At 41.8% G+C, this 25,627-nt stretch overlaps 1 protein-coding gene across 2 annotated transcripts in view; it reads right to left on the reverse strand.

Moving 5' to 3' along the window:
• Nucleotides 1–1,740: 1,740 nt before the first annotated feature.
• LOC131040780 (bifunctional nuclease 2) overlaps nucleotides 1,741–25,627 on the reverse strand; it is a 74,046-nt gene continuing 50,159 nt past the window's right edge. For both annotated transcript variants that reach the window (XM_057973739.2, XM_057973737.2), the window contains 4 exons: nucleotides 2,616–2,737; nucleotides 2,436–2,527; nucleotides 2,260–2,346; nucleotides 1,741–2,134 (listed from right to left, as the gene is read on the reverse strand). In XM_057973739.2, the coding sequence (XP_057829722.1) occupies nucleotides 2,282–2,346; nucleotides 2,436–2,527; nucleotides 2,616–2,737 (279 nt within the window). In that variant the 3' untranslated portion in view covers nucleotides 1,741–2,134; nucleotides 2,260–2,281. The remainder of the gene's footprint in view (nucleotides 2,135–2,259; nucleotides 2,347–2,435; nucleotides 2,528–2,615; nucleotides 2,738–25,627) is intronic.

The following is a 25,627-nucleotide window of genomic DNA, read 5'->3' on the forward strand; positions in this document are numbered from 1 at the left end:
AATGTTCTAACTTAAATTTGATTGTTTCAAATTGAATTTCATGATTTGTCAAAATAACTAAAAGTAAATTAGTTAACATTTAAAGTTAAAAACCAACAAACCAATATATAAATTGTATTAAAATTAGTAGAACGAAACTTCACACATTGGTTCAAATATAATATACAAGATGGAAGAAATAATATTTTGGCACATCAATCACTAAACAAAGACTAATGTTATAATCTAGAATTAAATATGCAACTCTCTTTAGATTTGCTATTTATAATCTTCAAGATAAATAGGTGGCTCCAGATTCTCCTTGAAATAAGCCTCTTTATTGGGTGTTACCTTAAATCTTTGGATGATCTACATTTTTATTTTATATCTACTTTTCTATTTTTAGATATAAATTGGTATGTTTGTATCTACATTTACAGCTATACTATTTATTTAATATCCTTAATATTAAATTTGTTAAGATGAATCCAATTAAACATTATCCAGATGACCTATTTATCTAAGACCCCTGTTTTATAATATGCATTCAAAAATGAAGAGTCAAAACAACCTATTGTAAGTTTTCTTTGTGCATTAGGTTACCAGACACATCACAAATATTTAGTAGAAAATAGATGCAAAGATGCAAAGAATACATTCAAAGAAAATCAAGTTCTATTGATAAACTCAAAATACATAATAATTCTATGGTTTATTATATAAATAAATAAAGATATATATGATAGGTGATATCTACATTTTTAAAAATTTATTATGTCATAAAAATTTATATATTTTAAAATATTTAATTAAATATCTATCAAATGACAATAACAACGTATTGTAAGAAATTGTAAACAAATGGTTGAAATTGATTATTCCAAAGTGGAATTGAAAGATGACAAAATGGATAAAGAGATATCTACGGATAATATTATCTCTAGCACATTTCTCTCTAAAACACCTCAAACTTAACCGTTCGCTTTTCCAAGACATCATATGGGTGAATTATTACTTCGATCTTAAAAAAAAGATGTCAAATATATATTAGAGGAAGAAACATTGACAAGGTTTTTCATAGTCCACTAATTGAATGGAGCTTCTGTAAAACAATGAATTTAATTATTCAGACTCTACAATGAATCATGGCATGTGATCCAGAATATTGATAAAAATTATATTCACAAAATTTTGACAGAAGAATAATGTATAAAAAGATATTGATATCTAATTATTTAGTGAAGAATTCACAAATTGGAAACAAATGGACTGCAACAAATATACCTTAGCAAGTAACACCTAATTCTAATTTATACCGATCTGCCACTTTTTGAACAATACCCTTATTCTACATGTATGCCTTGCAGCTGTAATTTCCATGTTTTCAGTAAGGATATATTCCAAGGTACATCCTTTTAATCTTTTGCTCCTCCAATGGTATATCACAGTTCTTTATCCTACGTATCCATGGTGAATTCTTCAATATCAAACGCTTTTTCTTTGCTTTATATATTTTAAATTCTTAAATTCAGCGAACGTACTTTCAAGCTTTTCTTCTATCCACGAAAAAATGTTGCAACACTTGGAACATTTGCATTATGTTTGAAAATAGAAAATTAGGAAAATTTTCCTGAGAAATGAAATTGTTATAGAAATTTAGGGAATGGACATTTCAGACAACACTTGGAATGTTAAGCATGTGGAGAACAACCCAAATGATTAAGCTTTTTCCTTGTTCTAGAATTTACCATAAGAGTCGCGTCAAAGTAAAAGCATGCAACCTGAATGCTTAACATAGCTTATTATAAACAACAATCCCAAATCTTTAAGAGAAATTAATCCATCTTTCTGACAGAACAGATTCTAGAATTTACACTAGTCTAAGTCACCCAAAATAAGTAACTATGTGCCAAATTGCATTCAGTGCAATCTTGCATACATACAGAAATGAAGACTGACTGGGCAAGTAGATCTTCGCTCAACTTGATTACTTACACAACAACATAGTAAATAAATAAAGCAAACAATTAGCTCCTAATGATTGTGTCATCTTTTTGACATGATATACAACACTAATAGATACAATCTGCTTTCAACTACGTGATTTCCAAATCCTACGTATGTACAAGAGGTTGCCCTTGCCTTCGAAATACTTCTGCATCAAGAAACATATAATGTTCTCAAAGTGTTAAAAAACATTAGCTATAAAAACAAAACCATAGTAGTGCTTCAAAATTAGAACGGTACAATACAACATTTAGCTAAGATACTACTACTCACCTGACTTGTAAAATGGAAAGTATCAAACTTTCTTTGTTCGGTCGCTTCTCTGTGTACGCAATTGACTTAGTTCATCTCTCCACTTGGCTGAAAGACAAGAAAAACATGCATCTTAATCAGTAGAGCATTTACTGGCAATCAATGTAATTCCCATCAATAATTATTAAGTCTATTACCTGCATCAACGTATCTTTCTTCATCAGCAGCAACTATCATGTTCCGAACAAGACCAAATTCCATGGTAGCAAAACAGGTATTTCCATCAGGCCTGGTAAGAGGCCATAAACGGTGTAAGACTTTATGTCGCAGATTGTATATTCATATTACATAGAGAAAGCATAAGATTAATAGGATACCTGTCTAGTTCTCTGGTCATTAAATCTTGTGATTTATAAGTTCGTGAAGATACTTTGGCAAAACCATCAATTATTTTCATTCCATCAGAGAATGCTATGTGTTTGTTCACTTGTATTGGAACCTGTCAGGCATTATATCAGAAAAATGAATTATTTTCATGAATTTGAAAACAAAAAGGAGATACATATATATATCTGGAATCAAAAATCCAAATTCAATTTACTTTTTATTTGGCCAATCTGTTTTTTTGTTAAGTGGGACTATGTTTGGTGATAAAGTAAAGCAATTTCAATGACGACCCAACATTCAAGCCCTTCTGAACATGATTGTCAAGTTAGAGCATGCCAGATCAATGCACTGAGTATTTATGCATAGTGGCAACGGCCTGTTGTGACCTTTTCACACATCGCTCCATTGCTAACGGGGACCCCCTCTTTTCCGGCTTGTTGCGTTGTTAGGTTAGGGTTTTGGCTGCTTAGTGGGCAATTTTGTGTTTCTCATGCCCGAGTCTCCGAGTTTTTGATCATGCCTAATGTCGTCTAGGGTTTTGAAGTTATAGGATCAAGTTGCAAACGTTGATATTTTAATGATCCTAAATTTTGTCTAAGTATTGACCTTCTAAGCGTTAACTTGTTTTTAACACGCGCATCAGTGATTTTAAAGTGTCAAGGTGTTTTCAGACCTTTTGGAGTTGTTTTCTCGCTCCTAAGGTATTATTTAAGTTGATTTCGCACTTTATCCCGATAATTTCCTAACGTTTCGCTCATTTTTTTGGAAAATTTGCCTAAGTCCAGTCTAATTTTGAAGTCACTAAGTGATTTTGAGTGGTTAAAATGTCAAATTCTTAAGAGAAATCCATATTCCAAGGGTTAGAAGGTCAAATTCCAGGTTAGAAGTGTTTTTCCCCTCATATTCTAGACTACCCACCCTTTTCCCCCACTCAAAATCCACACTACACATGGGTTTCCCCTGAAATCCATACTAGCTATGATTTTCCACCACTGTTTACCCATGTCTGAGTCGTTTTTCCCCTGGAAGTGCTAAAATTAGGTAAGTGTCAGGATTTTTCCAGACTGCCATCGATTTTCCACTAGGAGTGCTGATTGAAGTACGAACTATAGTACGGACAATGTTAAGGATGATTCCATGCCTGGATCGATTTTCCACCAGGTTGTTTCATGACAAGTTAATGCGCATTTTTGTGCAGACTCTCAGTCCATACCTGAGTCAGTTTTCCACTAAGAGTAATTTGATGAGTTTAAGTCCAGATTTTCATCCAGACTGAGGTCGAATTTCCACCAGTGAGTGTTTTTTGCAAATGAAATGAATTTGGAGTGTGGATTCCTTGTCCATACCCCCATCGATTTTCTCCTGACCTGTTTTATATGCATTTTGATGAAATTTTGTATGGATTTTTATCCATACTGGGATCGATTTTTCTTTGTGGGGAATTTTTGACGTTCTTAAATGATATTTAGTGGGATATTTTAATCCCAACCCATATCGGTTTTCCCCTGGAGGGTCAATTTTAACTTAAAATTGAAATATTTAATAAGTGAGCCCCATTTTAATTGTTTTTAAATGATGATTAATGATTATTTAAAATTTTAAAAGCAAAAATTAAATAACTTGCAATAAGCATTTAATGTTTTTACCCTTCTAGAAGCAAGTTGGTTTTTGCCAAACAAGTCTATAAGCAAGTGTTTTATCCCACATTGCTTGTGTGGTGAAAATGAGAGGCAAAAGCAAGTATAAGAGAAGAGTTTCCAGCAATATTTTATTATTAAATCTGCCAGGTGTCTCCATGAAAGGCGATTTTTCTCTCTTATTGGCGAATTTTGGCAAAGTGTTGAAGTGAAGTGTAAGATTGAAGATTCTTTCCTCCTCCATTTTTTCCAACATGGCTATCCTTGCTATTTCTGCCATTGAAGTCCATTTCCAGATTTTCAATTTTTCCCAAGTTTGGCGATTTTCCAAGTTTGGCGACTTTTGGTAGAAATTGGCAATTTTGTTGAGGATGGTGATTTTTAGTGTTTGAGAGCTTTGGCAATTTTATTCTCCATTGTTGCTTGTTGTTCCAGACCTCCATTGTTGCAAATTTGAGCTACATTGAAGACATTTTCAGAATTTTCAGAAATGGAGCTATAGCTGGGAAAGTTCGATTTTTATTTTGCAAGTGCTTGGAGCGAGCTTTGGTAAATTCCATGCGTGCTTGATGCCACTTTTGCCTCCCTACTTGCTGTCATTTGCTTCAGATCTGAGTTTGCTTCAGATTTAGACCTCCATTGTTGGCTATACATTCAATTTTCAGACTCAACTTTTATTGCCCAACCAGCTGCAACTTTAGCAATTTGCATTTGGAGAGTATTTGGAGGCATCTTGGGATCATTTTCAGACCATTGGAAAGCTGTCTCAAGGTCTGCAACTGTGTTAATGGCTGCTTGTCCTCAGAAATTTATCTTTTACCAGCCATAACTATGTTTCCAAGATTAAGTTATTTTCATCAAGAAGACTGATTTTTATCAATTTTGTGCATATTTTTTAAGGATCGCAACATGTTTTTTTAAGTTAATTTATTAGTTGCAGGTTGTCTTCAGATTTGTGACCTTCATTGTTGACTGCGGAAGGTGTCCTCAAACATACCTTGTGTGAAAACACAACCTTTCACACCTTTCCTTAGTCATTGTTGATCCAGTATACTCCTTTGCATTTTAGTTTGCATAATTTCTAAGCATAAGGAGGTATTAATGAATTTTATAGAGGGTTTCCATGCCCTAGCGTTGTCACACTTTGAATCTAATTGTCAAAATCTACAAAGAGTATGGACTATTTTCTTGACTTCATGCTTTAATTAGCTTAAATCTTTAGAAAGTCGGGAATTTTATCAAGAACATTATTTATTTTCCTAAGTCTAACTTCAAACTTCGTACACGTGCGATGTCGAAATCCAGATTTAAAGAAAGGAAAGAACTACTAAAGATGTTGAAGAATGGATTCTATCCAGAGCTTAAGATTTCATTCAGATGGAAGGAGATCACAGATACAAACATGCATTTCCTAGACTTTAACCAGATGCAACAGCAGATGTTCGGAGTCGGAAATCAGGTTCTTTCCCCAGCATATGTGAACATTATGAAGAGTGGTATTTTTCATGCCATTGGATTTCCACAGTCCATACAATGCAGTGAGCTTTTATCTTGGAGTGCGCACGATGTTATGATCCGCCCACGCGAATGATCAAGACTCCTAAGGGCGTTGTCATTGCCTACCTTGCTGAGGATGCTATTGTTGAGGTGTTCCGAATTCCACGAGGAACACATATGAAGGATGTGACCAAGGATGAATATGCAGAAAGATACACGAAGAAGATGAATGCCTACAAGAATATGATAAACAAAGAGTGGATGATTGAGCCTAGGTCTCATCATTCCAAGGCTCCCAAGACACTCATGTGCATAGACTTCAAAAAAGAGTATAGCGACTTGATATTCCTACTCAAGAAAGTGATGGGGATGCAGCAAGGAGCAATATTCGATGGATGGATGTTCTATTTCATCCAGGATTGTCTTAGAGGGACATTGGTAAATTGGTCTAAGATTATAAGTGACAATCTAGACTTTCAGCTGAGGAATGTAGAGCGGTCCAAGTCATTCGCCATGATTTCTTACCTAGTATACCTGCTTGCACGGTTTGTTTCATACAGAGGATTGATATGCAAAGGTGAAGTCGGGAATGGGCAAGGACAATTCAGGAGTCATGAATGCTACCCCCAGCTGAGCATGTATAGAATTGAAGACTATAAGAGAGTGAATGATGCATTCACTATGTACATCATGCGGATGTTGCAAGGCGAAATCCACAGAAGATTGTCCAAGGAGGCAATGGAGCTAATAGAAAAATATGGATCATGGTATATTCAGTTTCCTACTTTCACGTACCTTAGGATTCATGGGTTTCAATTTGAACCCTACAGACCGACCAACAAAATGATCTTGTTAGAAGTGGTGAGACATTTTCTAGAGTTTGATGCCATTCAAATAGAGAAGCATAGGATAGGCATGACATTCCCTATTTCAGTTGGGAAGACATCAGAGGTTTGTCAGTCTGCCATAGCCGCCAGCATTGCGAGTGAGGAGCTAGCATTCTATCGATTTGCTACATATAAGAAAAGAGAAAGATTTGATCCAAATAAGAAAGTTGGAAGGATCCGGGGATAGAAGTTCATTCACAAAGTGGACATAGAAGATTATTGGGCCAACCTGATGGACAAGCAAGCAGTGAAGAGAAAAATGTGGTCCAGAATGTCAGTGGATTTCATGAGGAAGTGTGGACTTTTCCTCATTCCTGATCAAGTGTTAGATGACAGAGATCATACGCATCCACAATATGAGAGAGAAATGAAGAAGGCAATCCTATTGCCTAATTGGTCAAAGTCAGAATAGATTGACCTGAATGTATTGATGAGAGAGGTCTTGAGTTTCTCCCATGCATGGGTATATATATAGATGAATAAGTTAGTTGATATGGGTGATCCCTTCATTATGAAAGGACGAAGCCGGAAGAGTCTACTTCCGAGAATGATCAGAGGACTATTAGTGATGTCAAGATTTATGCAGACGAAGGGAGTCAAGCTCCCAAGAGAAGGAAGAATACGCCAGGAGAAGTCAAGGCCAGAGGGAAGAAGATTGATGAGGTGAAGAAGAAACAGAAGACTATCATTCCTCCACCTATCACTCCTTCACCACCTCTCAGTGTCTCATCAATCAAAGTGATTTAAGTAACAGAGCAGAACAAGGAGACCTAGCAATGTTTCAACACATTGATACTACCAAGGAATATTCAAGAGTTACATGCCACAGCGACATCTGCACCTCCAAATGAGAATGATGATCAGTCGGGATCACCTACTGTCCTTTTGGAAGTTAGTTTGGGAAATGAGATATACGATTTGACCAGGAATAATCCTGATGATGATGATGATGTTATCTCGGCATTGAGAGGACTTGATCAAGAAATGTGTCTCGATGATGGCATGGAGATGGCCACTATTCCTGATTGGCTGATGAGAAGTATGGAGAAAAGTAAGAAAATAGTAGAGGTACAGCCTATTGATGACATTGATGACTACCTAGTTAGGAGTGCCAAGGAGAAAAAACCCAAGAGCAGAGATTTTGTCACACATAGCTAGAGATGAGACAGGAATGCGGATTGCACAGATTGTTGTTCCTATTGCAGGCTTGACAGTGGACATTGCTACTCCTATGGATTTCCATATCACTTCAGTTGCCCTTGGTTGTACATCCAGAGAGCAAGAGTTTCAAGAGGTTGGTGAAAACCTCAAGGCAATCGATGCAAGGTTAGGCAGAGAGATTGCGGAGAAAGAAAGGTACAGAGAAGAGAATATCAGACTTAGAGAGTATATTGCAGGGATAAGGCGTGAAAATCCCACCTTTATTCCCCCTATTGCAGTTGACCATGGAATACATTCACACTATGAGGCAGCGAGAGATACACTATCGGAGGTGGAAACGTGGGTTGAGAGTACAAGAAAGCAGGCAGATGATTTCCTTACTCAATTTGTCCATGCATATGATAGCACAATAGGGCTTGTATTTAGAATCCAGTATTTGGAGGGAGTTTGGGAAGAATTCAGGCCTATCCAAGAGAAAGACTATTCCACGCCTCCAGGCTTTGAAGAAGATTCCTAATTCCACCTTGGTCAGCGAGAACATTGTGCACAGTGGAGACAAATACGATTTCCATGGCTGGTATTGTTCATTAGCCGTGAAGAAATCAACTTATGAGAACACCCAGTCGAGTTGTATGGAGATGGAAGGATTGATTCAGAACATTCAGATGAAGATCCTTTCCTCGCTTGAGGAATTATTGGATGTTGATGTTAGTGATGCTAGTGGTTTACACTTAGCCCAATTAAGAGACAAGATGAAATTTATGTATTTTTGCCAGTTAGACTCTTTGAAGAAGAGTCAGATAGACGACTTGGTCTTTTTGTTGATTCATGTTCATAGTTCGCAGACGCTCATGCCAGATTGGGAGAACACTTTGGATGCTTGTTCAGATTCACTGGACATGATTGATTTATAGCAAGATACCTTGCCTAGCATTTCCATGGAGTTAGATTCAGTATTGGCTAGATTCTTGGAGTATGCTGAGAGAGAGAGAGATGCAGGGAGGAATCTTCTAGAAGATTCCCTATTTGATGACTAGGTATCTTCTTATTGGGCCATATGTAGGTTGAGGAATGAGAGGATCAATTGACGGCAGACTTGGTGGAGTTGTGAGACGTGTCGGTCACGCAGTACGTGCCGAGAGAGGCTCACGAGAGAGCCGTCTCGGAAGGCACGGTACATGGTGAACTCACCGTCAGCACCCCCGTCTTTGACCTGCTCGAAAGTATTCTAAGGTTACTCGCCAAAAATCTAATTGCACTCCAAGACCGAAGGGAGGAGACGACACAAGAACTTCGGCGGCAACAAGTACGAGGAGCGGAGCCGTAGGGAGGAAGAGGAGAGGGAGGCTAGTCAGCATCATACCTCTGGCACTTGATGCCCCTACGGCCAAACAAAGACAAACGTACCACTACCACTGAAGGAGTAAACGAGGGAACTGTACAGAGATCTCTCCGCATAAAAGAACAGGCCGACAGGAGACGACGGCTAAGGGAGGTTGCCGACTCGAAGAGTCTAGAGAAACACAGCAGAAGTCGGAGTCGTAGTCGGGAGAGGCAAAAGTCGTGTATGTGGAAGGAGTTAGCCGAGGTCGCCAGGAACCTGCCACTTCCAAACGTAGCGGAGGAAGATCTCGCCGACCAGGCCCCACACTCGACGTCAAGTGAAGAGGACTCCAGAGTTGAGTCACAAAGCACCTTGTCCGAATATTCTAAACAAGGAGAGGAGGCGGTACGAGACCTTCATGAGGAAATCGCCACTATTTTTGAAGCAACATTATCTGGCATAAAGAATTTTTCCTTGTCAGAGGGTATCAAAATAGGAGGGTCAGATCCGGAAACCCCAGGAAGGAGGGACTATAGGAGCGAGGGTGACCAAAGCCCTACGGACAGGGGTCCAACCAGACCAAGAGCGTACGGTACCACCCGGACACATAATACCTTCCCGGCATATAGTCATTTCCAAGCGCTACATAAAACCATCTAGGCAAGAACAATGGCACACACTCCGGAGAAACAAAAGCTTCCAAAATTCATGGGCGACGGGTCAGAGGACCCCGTACGGCATTGTAAGACATGCGTGACCATTTGGGAGGCAAATGGCCAAGACAACTGGGATTACTGGTTGAAGGCATTCCCAGCCACTCTGCGAGGAATAGCCATTGACTAGTACACGAACCTCGATGCCCAGTATAAAACATCCTGAGCAATTTGAAGAAGGCTTTCGAAGAGGAGTTCAAACTCCTATGGGACGACAACAAAATTGTGGCAGAGATTTACAACACCAAACAAGGAAAAAATGAAAGTGTGCGAGCATATAACAAGAGGCTGAGGGAACTACTTAACAAAATGGAGAACCAGTCAGCGGATGGCCTCAAGAAGCGATGGTTTGTGGAAGGATTGGTACTATCCCTGAGACGGACGATGAAAGTGGTCCCTCCGCCATCGTATGATGAAGCATACAACCTCACGATGGATATTTAAAGTGAAAACAAGACATCCCGGGGTAAGTGACGGTGACAGTACAAATGAAGACAGCGATGGGGGGTCCAAAACCGTGCAAGCACTCCGGAAGGATATGATGAGGATGATGAAGGAATTAAGGGGTGACAAGGAAAGTGGTAGGGAAGGAAAAGAACTATGGTGCATCGACTGCAAGACTGAAGGACACGAAAGGAAGTTGTCCCCGCAAGGTTTTCTGTGACATCTACCAAGCAATGGGACATTCCACTAAGGAATGCTCGTACAACTTGAAAGCACGGAGCACACAAGTGCTCTACGCCCAACCCGACCAAGACACACCGCCAACGACACCTCCGAAGCCAACAGAAAACTCTGACACCTCCCTTAGAGGGTATAGAAACAATCGTCAGGGTAACAATAGATCCAATAATAACACACCAAGGAGTAGAATTCAATACGACGCGTAGGGACGACCCATGGTTCAATGCAGGAAGTGCAACAAATGGGGTCACTTTGCGCGGGAATGCCAAAACAGGGGTGATGCAGGAAGTTTGTTGTGCATATAGTGCAGTCTAGGAAATCACAAGGACATAGATTGTCCAAAGCAAAAAGGGGTGAATATGCTGGACGTGGAAGGATCAAGAGAAACGTATTGGCAATCACAACATTGCAAAACAAGAAAGCCATGTATCCTGACCCTAGCATGGAAAAGGAAAGGCTTCAAGAAGCCAAGGTGGATATCGAGCAGGTGATGGCAAAAGAGCGGAGGGCCTCGCACCTGGCTGCCACTACACCACTCCAGTCGGGACCAAAGAAAACTATCATTAAGCAAATGTTACAAACCACAATACCCGTACGAGTATCCGACCTTCTGTAGACCATGCCACAGTTGAGGATGGCTTTGACAAATGTAACCGGGGATAGTACCCTTGACCAGGAACACCAAACGATGACATAACCATGTAGTACGGACCTGATGAAGGGACCTGGTACGGATGCCATGAACCCTATGCTACTCGAGGTAAGCATCGAACGGAAACCGGCAGTAGTAGAGATGGATATAATGGGACAAAAGCTCACAAACACCATTGTGGATGGTGGGTTCGGAGTCAACGTACTACCGGACGAAACTTCAAAGCCTCGGCAAACCTACACTCTAGCCACCAACCTTCCACCTGGTCGATGCGGATCAACATAGTATCAAACCCCTCGGTACCCTTAAGGCACAAAAGGTGGTAATTGGGATGCAGCAATTCCTTCTGGATTTCATAGTCATCCCACTGGAAAGAAAAGCGTACGAAGCCCTCCTGGGAAGGGGATGGTTGATCATGGCCAAAGCTAATCATAACTGGAAAAAGAATACGCTCTCAATCGAGAGTGACGGTCATAAGTATGTAATCGATCTAAGGAACCAGTTTGTCAGTGAAGAGCTCGCGTCGTTCGACTCCGACTCAGAAGATTCAAATAGATGTGAGTGGGGTTCTGAAGGAGACGGAGGAGGGAAAGAGCCCGACGAGGAAGGAGTGTTGGAACTGGACGGATGTTCCGAAGATGGAACTAGTTCACTGGCCGGACTTTTTCATTGGTAAATGGAGGACTATGAGGTCTTCCACCCTGAGTGTCACATGCTTCAAATATGTGAGATAGGAGAATCAAGTGGCGGGATGGAAGAGCAATCCTTTCCCCCAGAGTACGGTAGGTACTAGGAGGGAATGGCGTGGATGGACGACACGCCAACCCACCAGTTTGAACAAGATAAACCCATCAAGTACGAGGAAAGAGGTGTGGAGAAGGTTAATCTCGACAATGAGGAAGAACCACAGATGATACTTGTAGGGGATGACTGGAACCCCGTGTTGAAGGCAGCAACCTTCAAGATATTCCTAGAATATAAGGACGTATTTGCTTGGACTTACAAGGACTTGAAGGGGGTACCGTCGGAGCTGTGTACATCGCATAACCCTCGTACCAGGAGCCCAACCGGTACAAAGGAGGTCGTACAGGATGAACAAAAACTACACAACCAAGTAAATGAGGAGATCAATAAAATGCTAGAAGCAAGGATCATATTCAAAGTGGAAACTAGTGACTGGGTTTCCCCAATAGTCATCTCTCTTAAGAAGGAAGCTAATCAAATAAGGGTATGCGTAGACTTCAGGTACCTGAATGCAGTAACCATCAAAGACACCATTCCCGATCCCGTTCACTGACAGCATCCTAGAAGAAGTCATCGGGCATGAGATAGACACATTCCTGGATGGATTCTTCAGGTACAACCAGATAAGTATTGCGGAAGAAGACAAGTTGAAGACCACATTCGTGGTGGAGGAAGGGGTGTATGCCTATAATCGCATGCCCTTCGGATTGTGCAATGCACCTGCAACCTTCCAGAGAATAAATTTGCACATTTTTGACAAGATGTCCGTAGGAAACTTCAAGGCATTCCTAGATGACCGATCGATTTTTAGCGATCAGGACACCCATTTGAAGGCTCCGGGGGAGTGCATGGAAAGGTGTCGGAAGGCTAGGTTAGCCTAAACCTAAGGAAATGTAGGTTTATGGTACCACAAGGGAAACTCCTAGGCCACATCGTTTGTAAGGAAGGTCTGAAGACAGACCCGAACAAGATAGGAGTAATTGTCAACATGGAGAGCCCAACAAACGTGATAGGGGTGAAATCATTCCTTGGCCATGTCGGCTACTACCAGAGATTCATCAAAGGCTTTGTGCGGGTGTCCTGGCCCTTAGATAAGCTAACAAGGAAGGGAGAGTCGTTCGTGTGGGGTACGGAGCAGGAAGAAGCCTTCAAAGAATTGAAAGACCGGCTAGTGAGCGCACCAGTATTGGTATACCCGAACTGGAACAAAGAATTTCACGTACACGTCGATGCCTCCAACTATGCAATTGGTGCTACCCTCGCGCGGGTAGGGGCGCAAGGACTGGACCATTCCGTATTTTTCGTAAGCGGACTCCTGTCAAGGGCCGAACGAAACTACAGCACAACGGAGCGAGAGGCACTAGGGATGGTGTACGCAGTACAGAAGTTCCGACACTACTTGTTGGCTACACCGTTCACATTTTATGTGGACCATCAAGCACTAATGTGCCTGGTGAATAAACCAATCATCCAAGATAGGGTAAGTCGGTGGCTACTACTCCTACAGGAATTCACCTTCACCATTATCTTACGGCCAGGAAAGTCCCATGTAATAGCCGATCAACTATCAAGGATCAGATCAAGGGAACCAACCGAGGGAGTGAACGAAGACTTTCCAGATGCACACTTGTTCCAAATTGCAATACTACCAGTCTGGTATGAAAAGATAGGCCAGTACCGATCTACCTCCACATTTCCAAGAGAGATGCCTTCAGGGGAATGGAGGAAGCTTGCACTGAAGAGCAAGACCTTCCAACTAATTAATGGGCTTTTATATAAAATGGGTCCCGACCAAATCTTGAGGAGGTGTCATGGAGGAGGAAATTTGCGATGTATTGAAGGAGGCACACGACGAGTTAGTAAGCAGACATATGGGACCAGATGCAACCGCCAGGAAAGTGCTTCTGGCCGGTCTATGATGGCCAACTCTACATACCGACGCTCGAGAGTGGGTGATCGGGTGCGACACTTGCCAGCGGGCGAGAAAACCACTCAAGAGGGACTTCATGCCACTCTTTCCTTCGCGGCCGCAGGAGTTATTCGAACAGTGGGGTCTGGACTTTGTGGGACCTTTGAAGCCAAGTAACATGCACCGGTGTAAATATATTGTAGTAGCCACGGAATACCTCACCAAGTGGGGAGAAGCTAGGGCCTTGCCGGACAACACGACTCTGAGTACGGCACGGTTCTTGTACGAACAGATTGTCACAAGGTACAGGATACCCCTTCAAATCACCAGTGACAGAGGAGTGCACTTTGTCAATCAAGTAATTCGTACCATGACCATAGAATTTAAAATATTCCATAACCTATCTAGTCCGTACTATCCTCGCGCTAATGGACAGGCAGAAGCAACCAACAAGGTGTTGGTATCAATAATCTACAAATCGTGTGGGGTGGAACGGGAAGACTGGGAGGAAAGACTACCAGTCATGCTATGGGCATATCATACAACATACAAAGTCACTATCGGGCAGTGGTACCAACTGAGTACACCGTACCGAGCCTTCGAGTGGCGGTGGAGAACAGACTAGGGGACCAAGAAAGCTTGAATGCAAGGCTTGGTGGCTTGATAAAACTGGATGAACGAAGACTGATGGCACAATGGACGACGGAGGTGGCGCAACGCCGACGGAAGCATTGGCATGACCAACATCTACGTAAGGCCAACTTTCGGCCGAGGCAGTTAGTTTTGAAGTATAACGGCCGAAATGAACTTCGACCAGGGAAGTTCAAGGTCCGTTGGCTCGGACCCTATAAGATCAGAGAGGTCGGTAGGAACGAGGCAGTAAAGCTTTCGACTCTGGACAACAATCCGATCAGAAACCCGATGAACGATTCCAAGCTGAAAATCTACAAAGAACGAAATAAACCTGTGATTGAGATTAACATGCTGGGATACGCCAACAGAGGACATTGGACCATTGGTCGGAGCAAGGAAGTCGAAGAAGACCCGGTGGTGAAAGGAGAACCCTATCGAAGAGATGACGGCTAGGTGAAGCCTTTGGCGGCCATGGAAGAACGACTTGTACCGAAAAGGGAGGAAGGTGTGGCGGTTCCCAAGATCCACAAGCACCTCACGAATGTGTATTTTGGGGACCCAGCTGTGTGGGTGTGGGTTTCAGGGCATTGGAGGAAGTGGGCCCCATACGAAGAACCTCGAGAAGGATACATAGCACATGATATTGATGAAGAAGCGGAAGCCCAAAGGAGAGTCGAGAACACAAATAAAGAGGAACCGGTGGACATGGAGAAAGAGCTCGACTTAGAGGTATATGGGGCATCCCTAGGTCCCTATTTAAAAATGGTGCTGAAAACAGAAGATCTATTCGTCATCGCTTCCAAAACAGGCGAGGTAGAAGTCGGACCCAATTCATTGTACCAGGTGATCCCTAACCCCGCTGGGCTACCGGAGGTTGACAGAGAGAGAGAGTAAAATGGTACCAACCGTACGGGGATCGCTACATTGATGGTCGATACAAGGGTGTGGGACCCGCTCCATTGGTGGACAAGATATGGGATCTGGAGTACGTAGGGAAGTGTTGTGCACAAGAATGTTACAAGAGACTACCACACGTATTTATGTGGTTGCACAACTCAGAGATAAGAATGAAGATGCCGAACGATGCCTCGGGGATGAAGACTCCGAACAGGAACCAAACAAGAAATGGAAGGAAGACAGGACGAGGAACAAAGGAACAATGAAGAAGGTGAAAAAGAAGCAGGGTATGTGGCCAGCAAGGAGAAAACAAAGGAGGCGGGAAAATCATTCAACGGCGAGGGCAAACGCAATAAACTGGCCAATGGCCCCCAGAAGACCAATTAGAAGGCACAACCAGACCAAGGGATACCTAGGTAAATTAAAGGTACAGAGACTAATATTTAAAAAGCCTTGTCAAATAAAGGAAGTAAAACAACTGTTAAAAAAGAGGGTCCTAAAGGGTAAGGAAGAGAAATACAGGGAAAAAAGAAAAAAAGTCCAAGTTGGCGAGTATTAAAAAATTGAAATACCAAGCAAGTATAAGCAAAATCACTAGGGAAAAATTAAGACTGTTAAAAAGGCATTTATTTTATATCAAGTTAATAAAACATTTGCACCTAACCCTAACCCTGACAAAGAAAAGTGATTATAAAAACCTCCAAGAGACCCCATTATGCACAGAGCAGGGAAGACAGAAAAGTGAACCCGACAGCCAAGCAAAATTAAGAAGACAGAGGCAGGTAACTGTACAGCGAAGCAGAGGAAGGGACTATAGCCAGTACACCATACGGACTACCCGTACGAACGCAAAGGCGGGTAGGGAAGAAGGGACAAGTCCATACGGCATACGGATTGCACGAGCGGGGAATCAAGGGCGCCGGAGGTCTTCATCGTACGGCCTACGCATACGAACGCATCAAAGAAAGACGGAGGATTGCCTAACCTGTACGGCGTACGACGCACGAGAAGTAGAGTAAGGTCTCTACCGTACGACGTACGGTCTACACATACGGATGCAACAAGAAGAAGCCACCTGTGGAATAGACCGTACGGCATACGGTATAAGGGGAGCAACTGAAAGGAAGGTGTACGACGTACGATGGTCATACTTGGTCCATAATGTAGGCACCAAGGTCGGCAGAGTATTCTGTACGGTAGGCTACCTCGGCACCATATTCCCTACGGAGCCCAGCACATACAGTACGGTCAGCTAAGGAGAAGGAAGTCGTATGAACATGAAAACAAGTATCGTACGAAGACCAGTACGCAACAGTCCGTTCAAGCAGGCAGCAAGCAAATATAAGAAGCAAGGGGTTCCTCTGACAAAACACATTAGGGAAGCTGTACGGCAAGGAAACTATGGGTGGTACAATGGGTTGTACAAACTGGAGAGACACTCTTTTTGACAATTATAATAATGACCAAGGACGGGGCAAGGGAAGAAGAATAGAACAAGGCAGTTGCAGTGCAGCCATGACTGCCACAGAGCCAGCCAGCAGCAAGAAAACCAAGAACAAACCAAAGGTACAGAAGGATTCAGAGGGAATCATGACGGCGAATGTAGCATTTGAGAGTGTGACTGGCACCGAATGTCGTACCTGGTGGAAAGAAACCCCTCTAGACCATGTGACAAAGGATTCTCTCAAGAGGGCACAAGTCGACCACACCATCCAAATGCCCACATTCAGCATTAAGGAGTTCGAGCCAGTTTTGCGAACCATAGTGTCGGGATACAACCCACAGGAACGAGCTTCAGTCATTCAGTTCCAAGGGTGCACAATGCGAGTTTCATTCAAACCAGAGGATTTTAGGAGGGTATTTGGTATGCTCGAGAAAGGGGCGTCTGCGGCCAAACCAACCAAAAAACTCACCAAGGAAAAAAAGAAATGGTTGATGGATTTGGTGTGCAGAGACGATCTCATGGAGGAACAGTGGAAAAGTGCCTGGGCCGATAGCAAAGGAATGAAGTGTGTGTTTATCGCACTAGAAGAATGGAGGATGTTAATGGACCTGGTCAAAAGTCGCCTTACCAGAGCGAGTTGGGCATCCGACATAGCTATATGGATGATAGGATTAATGAATGGGATTAAATGTGGAAAGGTGTACAATTGGGGCAACTCCTGGCAAAACGAATCCATGATTTCCTAAGACTATAACACAAGACGTTCTACACAGAGTTTCGTGACTCGCGGCGAGTCACGCGAGTCGGCGGGCCGAGTGACCTCCGCCGGGTCACGGCGACCCTGACCCGGGCCCGGACAAGTCACAGGGTGTGACTCGCCTGACTCGCCGAGTCAGCGAGTCACCCCCTGACTCGCCGAGTCCGAGGGTCGTGACCCGGCCGGCGCAGCTTGCAAAAAGTGGACGCTAAAACAAAAAAAACATAACACATTTTTATTATGTTTTGTGCCATTTGCCTTTGTCATAACCCTAAAAGGAATTGCCATTCAGTTTTATGAGTGGAAGAGAGGAAAAAAGAGAGCCATAGTTGTGCAACCAGCTGAGAGGAAGAGGTGAAAAACTTGCACAAATCACATTGGGGCAGCACTACAGTTGCATTGAGAGCATCAAGGAGCTCATTTCAAACACTTGTCAACAAATTTGAAAGAGGTAAGTTTTAATTTTTATTGATTATGTTGGTTTTTTTTTCTATATTATGGATTTTTTCATTTTTTTATTTTTTTTTTTTAACTTCAGCTTTCCAAATCTATATTGTTGCTTGCATACTTCAATGATTCAATCACAATGGCATAAATAGAACAATAGCATAGCAAACCCTAGACTTTTTTTTTGAAAAAATTGTATACATGTATTTATAATTTTTTCTAAAAAAAATCTAGGGTTTGCTGATTTTTCTGAATTGTTAATTTCTTTCTTTGAAATTTGAAAATTTTCAAGAAAAAACACAATGCACAAATTAGTCTTTGCTGATTTTTTTTAATTAGTTTAAAATTTAAAATTTAAAACTTTGTCAAACACAATGCTCAAATGGTGATTTGTAAAATTGTCTTATTGCAGCAGCCCTCACGTTTTGAAAACAATTTTTTTTCCTAATGGCTCATCCTAATCCTCCACCTAGGAAGCATGGTCAAAAAGATGAGGCATGGAAATACACTGAAGAATTCCCTGGTAGACAGAGAAATCAAACCAAGTGTATGTTTTGTAAGGAAATTAACCATGGGGGGATAAATAGATTAAAATATCATATTGCTGGCATACGTGGCCATGATACTGAGTCTTGTGACAAGGCAACTCCCGAAGCAATCCGTTTTTGTTACGTCCTATTAGAAAACTTTGAATTACATAAGCAAACCAAAAAAAGACAGAGAGGAGTTATGTCATATTGGTTCCCCTCCACCCACATCCGCATCTGGCTCCACATCCACAGCTGCATCCATAGGTTGTGTTGGAGAGGGTTCTTCTCTGCCTCCCTTTCGTCCTAGTGCTTCTGCTAGTGCCAGTACTTCTATTCCTACTCCTAGTCACACTTTTGGTCCTAGAGTGCGAAAATCCAAGATAGACAATTTTTTTGTACCACGCACTACTCCTGGCGCACAACCCTCGCTTGAGAGCATGTCTTGGAACAAGGAGTTCATGATGCAGGAAGAAAAGCAATTTGCAAGTTTTGGTACTTCTGCAACATTCCATTTATTGCAGCCAGGTACTTTTTTATTTGATTGTTTTAAATTAAAATTTAAAATTTTATGGTTTGAATTTGAAAGTTGAAATTGAAATTGAACTTTTCTTATTTAATCTATTTCAATTTGTGACAGGTCTCCTTATTGGCAAGGCATGATTGATGCAGTAACCATTTGTGGGCCGGGGTTTAAAGCCCCTAGTGATACTAAGTTGAGTGGTCCTCTCTTGTTGGAAATGGTGGAAGATATGAAAGTTGACCTAGAGGACCACCGCCAATCTTGGAGCCAGAAAGGTTGCACCATCATGACAGATGATTGGACTGATAGGAGGAATAGAACACTCCTAAATTTTCTTGTTTCCAGTGGAGGTGATTGATCATTTTACTTCTCTATATGCATTGTGATTGAAATTGAATAATTTACATTCTAATTTATTGATAACTAATTTGTTTTATTTTTAGGATCCACCATGTTTTTGAAGTCCATCGATGCTTCCTCACATGTCAAAAATGTGGCATACTTATGTGAGGCTATTGAGGAAGTTATAGATGAGGTGGGGGAAGAAAATGTGGTGCAAGTGGTGACGGATAATGCAGCAAGTTATGTTGCTGCAGGTAAACTTTAAAAGTTTTCTTTTAAGTTTTAACTTTTGACTTTTAAACTTTTAAGTTTTTAACGTTTAAATATTAATGGTAAAATTTCACATCTAATTCTTTAACTAATTTAAAATTGTTGCAGGAAAACTTTTGATGGAGAGGCACCCAAAAATCTTTTGGTCTCCATGTGCGGCCCATTGCCTTGACCTCATGCTGGAGGATATAGGTAAGCTTGGATGGGTGAAAGAATGCGTTGAAAGGGCCAAGAATATATGCAAATTTATTTACAATCATGCATTGGTCCTTAGCATTATGAGGCAATACACGGGGGAAAGGGAGTTGGCTCGTCCTGGTATAACGAGATTTGCCTCAAATTTCCTCACATTGAAATCCTTGTTAAAATCAAAGGCATCTTTGAGGCGCATGTTTGTTGGTGAGGAGTGGACTTCCTCATCCTATGCTACGACCACTGCAGGGATGGATGTAGTAGATTGCATTTTTGATGAGCCAGGTTTTTGGATCCCTTGTGCAGAGATCGTGCAGGTAATCTTATAAATTTATAATATTATATGCATATTTTTGTTTTGTTTGCAATGTGCAACTTTGCAATTTTTCTTATTTTCATGCACACTTGTGAGTTAACTATTTTTGTTTAACATTATTTGCAGGTCACTGAGCCCCTAGTAGTTCTTCTACGAGTTGTTGATGGGGAGAAGCCCGCTATGGGCTACATATATGAGGGCATGGATAGGGCCAAGGAGGCCATTAGATCCATATATGCTGGAGTTGAGGATAAGTATAGGCCCATTTGGGACATAATTGATAGAAGATGGCATAACCAACTTCATAGGCCCATCCATGCAGCAGCTTATTACCTCAATCCATCATTTCGTTTCCATGTTGATTTCAAAGCGGATGAGGAGGTTCTTAGCGAGCTATATTCAGTAGTACAATGGATGGTCACTGATACCACAGCTACACTTCTTGAGATGGATGCATTTAATAATGCATCAGGGGCAATCTTTGCCAGCCAATTGTGCAAAGAGGGTCGGACAAAATTGCAGCCAGGTAGAAAATTCTAAAGTTTATGACATGCATTTTAATTTTTCATTTTATAATCTAACTTTAAAGTTGGAAATGAGACTAATGTTTTTTTCTTTTCCTTATCTCAAATAGATGGTGGCAAATGTTTGGGCCTTCAACCCCAAACCTTCAAAAAATTGCCATCCGCATATTGAGCCAGCCGTGCAGCGCTTCTGGATGTGAGCGCAACTAGAGCATGTTCGAGCACATCCACTCGAAGAGGCGAAATAGATTGTCTGTGGAGAGGTTGAATGATCTAGTCTTTGTTCATTACAACCTCCGTCTCAGGACCAGACAGATTTTGGACGATGACTCCTCTTCGATCACTCTAGAGGAAGTCGACCCTGAGTCCGATTGGCTCACTGAGTCCACCGATCCAGTCTTCACTGATGAGGACCTTGAGTGGGTTGACCAGGTAGACAGAGAGGTTGAGGCTGTGGCTATGGCAGAGGAGGAGGATAGAGCACGATCAGGCACAGCACCTATGGCTACTCAGACTGGCACATCACAGGCAGAGACTATGGCTACTCAGTCATCCAGGACCTACCTTAGACGCCTTTGTAGGAGGCAGATAGACGAGCCTGAGCCTGAGCCTGAGCCATAGACTTGTTTTTTTTTACACTTTATAGTTAGATATATGTTTGGGAACATTTGAAGTCATGGATTTTATATTATACATTGGACAACATTTATAACTCTATATATCTATGTTTTCTAATTCCTTCAGCTACAATTTACATTTCTACGCATGTGATGGATGTATGTTTATGTATGTGATCAAATTAGCTTCTATTTGATGATGTTATAGTGTCTTTAAGCTTAATTCAATAATGGGTGTATGAAACAAGTTTTAAATCGTTAAAAATCTCTAAATTTCAAGGGTTTTCTTATTTTGCCGAGTCATTGTCGAGTCCGAGCCGAGTCACGAGTCGAGTCAGCCTTGCCAAGTCAGAGCCGAGTCCGAGTCTGGGAACTTTGGTTCTACATGTGTCATCATGCTATCAGCTTGTTCCTGGATGTCATACGCCTGTAGGTACCACCGGAAATATGGGGAACATTTGAACCACACAGACGGGTGGAACCGAATAAACCCACTATGTACTACTATATCCATCTGGACACACTAGGCGACACAGCACAGCCGACCAAAAAGAGAAGGAAACTGGACACATCCATCGAGGCCGAAGATGTTAGCAGTGCAGAAGATTTGGAGGAGGAGGTGGAAGAGACGAAGAGCAAGAAAGTGGTGATGAGGGGTTCCATCTAGCAGGACACACAGTTGTAGAGGAGGAAGGGGAAACAGAGTCGCAGCAGCAAGAAGAGGAGGAAGAGGAGCAACAGGGAAGGTTAGGGGCCCAATGGAAAAGTATGAGGATAAAGTTCACACCTTCGAAACTATCCTCGATACACTTGGTACCACAAGAAGCGCTTGTAGTGGCCAGTCCCATGGGAGATGTACGACCAATAGAGGTGGTGTTCGGAAAAATCAGCGAAGGGGAACCACCAGCACAGCAACGGGGTATCACTACCACAAATCAGCTTGGTTGTACTTACAGCAGAACCTACAAAGGGTACGATAGTAATTGGTACGGCAAACACTGGTACGGCCATAGTTTTAAAACTCGTGGACTCGCCACGGACTCGCGAGTCCATGGGAGCCACGAGTCAACTCGTCAAGGACTCGCGAGTCTTTTGCAAGGACTCGCGCGAGTCTTTTGCACAGACTTGCGAGTCTTTCAGATGGACTCGCGCAACCCAAAAAAAAAGTCATGCAAGCTTTAAAATCGAGTTTTTTTTAAAAAAAAATTGCCTTCATTTGGCATAACTGAGGGAGTGAAAAATAAAAGAAAAATAACACCCGATGCCTTTATAAAATAATAAAAGTATTTTTGGCCTCGTGGGGCGATGCCCCTTGACCCCAACTTGGGGGCACTGCCCCCAAACCCCCGTCGAAAAATATAGGGGGAAACTGCGCCGATGGAAGTAGGAAAAATTTAACCTCCAAGTTTGATTAGGCTCCATATAACAGCATAATTAGCATTGAAGAAATCTTGGTATTATACATTTTAGAGTTGAAAGTTTGAAACTATGAGTATGTGACATGTGTAATGTAACTAATGTTTCAATTATGGCTCTTATGTTCTCTAAATGCATTAATTTCTTTATGTTCTTTTGTAAAACTACGGTTTTTTTTTTTTTCCGAATCTTTCACGAGTCCGAGTCCGAGTCCAAATTTTTGGTTTGCCGAGTCCGTGGCGAGTCCAAGTTTTTAAACTTTGGGTACGGCAGACATCGGTACGGTACTAGCAAGAACCGATACGGGTGCATCAAATACTAGTACGACCCCAGCAGGTACTAGTACGACTCCAGCATGGAAGGAGACGGGGAATATACGGATGACTGAGGGTGACTTGGAGGCAGTGGTAGCATTGGATAATCTCACAGATGAAAATATAGACACCTCGCTGGATGGATGGCTAGGGCAGTTCGCACTTGCCCCGCACCTTCCCCCCTCCCCTGCACCGCATAACATGGCCATTGGGGCGCGCATGACTCCAGACAAAGATATTACTATCCCAGACCTGGACGGAGGGAGATCCGTTGATCGAGAGCATCAAAACCAACAGAGCAGTGGACCGGAGGGAGCACTCGTAGGGCTCCACATCACCCCACTTTGAGCAGCAAGGGTGGTCGGACCATAGTGCGCCAAAGATGATTCAAAATTGGACCCATGGGTATCTGGTGGGAGGCACATGCACCTTGGGCACCACCTTCTGCAGCATGGAGAAGGCCTTCCGGGAGGTGTACTTACAAATGCGACAACACCAGGTGGAGCAAGAAGCTCAGCAAATGTACATAACAACACTGGAGAAGGAAGGAGAGAAGCAGGCACAGTTAGCTACAGTGGAAAAGAACCTGAGGAAGGAGATGGAAATGAAGATGACCACATATGAGGCTCGTTGCAGCATACAGGAGAAGAAGGCGCAGGCACTAGCATCCCAAGTGGCAGAGCTCACCTCACAGCTAGAACAAAAAGATAAAAAGCTACTGGAAGTTGCTCACATGGTAAAGAAAGCACAAGAACAGCAGCTGCTGGCAGAAAAGAACCTGAAACTTCACGTCGGACAGCAACCTCCTCCTGCAGCCACTACAGGGACGCCTCCTCCCTCTTCTTGATCCTAGTTATGTTTTATATAATTCAGCTTTTCTTGTCTTAGTTGTCTAGAAGACGACTACGTTTTTTGGGGGGGCTAATGTTAGGGGTAAATAACGTATGTTAGTGAGAATAATAATTGTAAGTGTGTTATGTTGTGTTTATGATTATGTTTGTCGCCAAGAGGTTCCTGTCGGGTAGTTGGGAGTTGGTGACAGTTGGCAACTTGACCAACTGTCGGGTCTATATATTGTTTGGTCGGAACCTCGACAGAGGGAGATTATGTATGGACATTTTGGACACTGGAATAAAGATATAACTCTTTTGGTCTAACTGGTATCATTGTTATTTATGATGTGATGTATGACTGTTATGTTACATGAATATTTGGTATGTGTGGAAAACACTGCGTTATCTGTTCATTCACCAACTGTACATTAAGGACTAAACATAGGTGGCGCCATTTTTTTATGTAAACCTTAATTAGGGCAATTCTAGGGTTTTGTTAGCATGATCTTGGCCGTTGACCTTGGATCAATCTTGGCCATCCATTTTGTAAGAGACTATATATGCCTCCTTGTCTCTCATTTGTAAGAGAGTTTTTGTAGAATTGTTGGTATATGCTGCAGCTATTTGAATCATAATCATTGTTCAATTGTTGGTGATTTTTCTCTTCAAGTGTTGTGTTTGCATTCATAGTTCTCAATTCCTCAAAGTTAGATTAGAATTTTAATTTAGAATTTATTTTCATGTATGTTAGATTGAGTGAAAGATTTGTTGGATATATTTGTGTGGAATCCTTAATCCATACCACTAGCCTCTTGCCGCTAGTAAGTGCGCCTTGTGTGGTCAAATGGAGATTGAGTAAGCTTAACTTCAACTATTACACGTCCCTTGACAAGCATCAACTTGGATGGTGTCAACGTTTGATGGTGATAGTCTGAAAATCTTTAAGTATACCTTAGACGATTGCACTAAGCTTGTGTCAATACCTGCTTGTGAGACCTCGCCTAGTTTGATTCCACTAAATTCGTTCATCATTTCCAACATTCCTAGGCTTAGAATAGATTTCCTGAACCCTATTCCTTTTGCCTATTTTTTAGTAAGAATTAAATCCAGAGCCATATTGATAAATATTAAGTTGTCAGCACACCTATTCCGCATCTTCATGATAATCCAAACATTTGCATAAGTCCCCAAGTGAACACTGCAATTCACATCGACCACTAAGTTACCCACTCGTCAAGACCCGACATGTAGAAACCTTGGAATCATTTTAGTTGATCTCATTCTTAGCATCTAAGGTGATTTTGTTCAAGAGAGGGTAAATTACCTTTGGTATTTTATTTTGTAATGTTATGTGCCTAAAACACACATCAACACAGCCCCATGTAAACATTGTATGCTGTTTTTGGATTTGATTGTGTGAGAATTTTTAACCATCAATGTTTCGAATCACACTCCGTGATCCACCATCAAGATGCGAGAGAGCTCAAGGAGTTGTAAGATAGATAGTTGCAGACCAAGGCTTCAGTATAAAGAAGGGGTAAGGGGAGAGAGGAGGGGGTGAGCATGAGGACCAAGGGAAACAAAAAGGCCAATAAAAAAAAAAAATAAAACCCTTAATATATAAAAAATTAAGACCAATATGATACCCTACTTATATGAGGTATGGAACCATGAAATATTTAGGTGTTTTGTACCAAAATATCCTGCCTTGAGATTTTCCAATTTTTCTATTCATCCTCAAG

This window comes from Cryptomeria japonica, chromosome 4 (assembly GCF_030272615.1).
Source record: "Cryptomeria japonica chromosome 4, Sugi_1.0, whole genome shotgun sequence".
Taxonomy (NCBI): domain Eukaryota; kingdom Viridiplantae; phylum Streptophyta; class Pinopsida; order Cupressales; family Cupressaceae; genus Cryptomeria; species Cryptomeria japonica.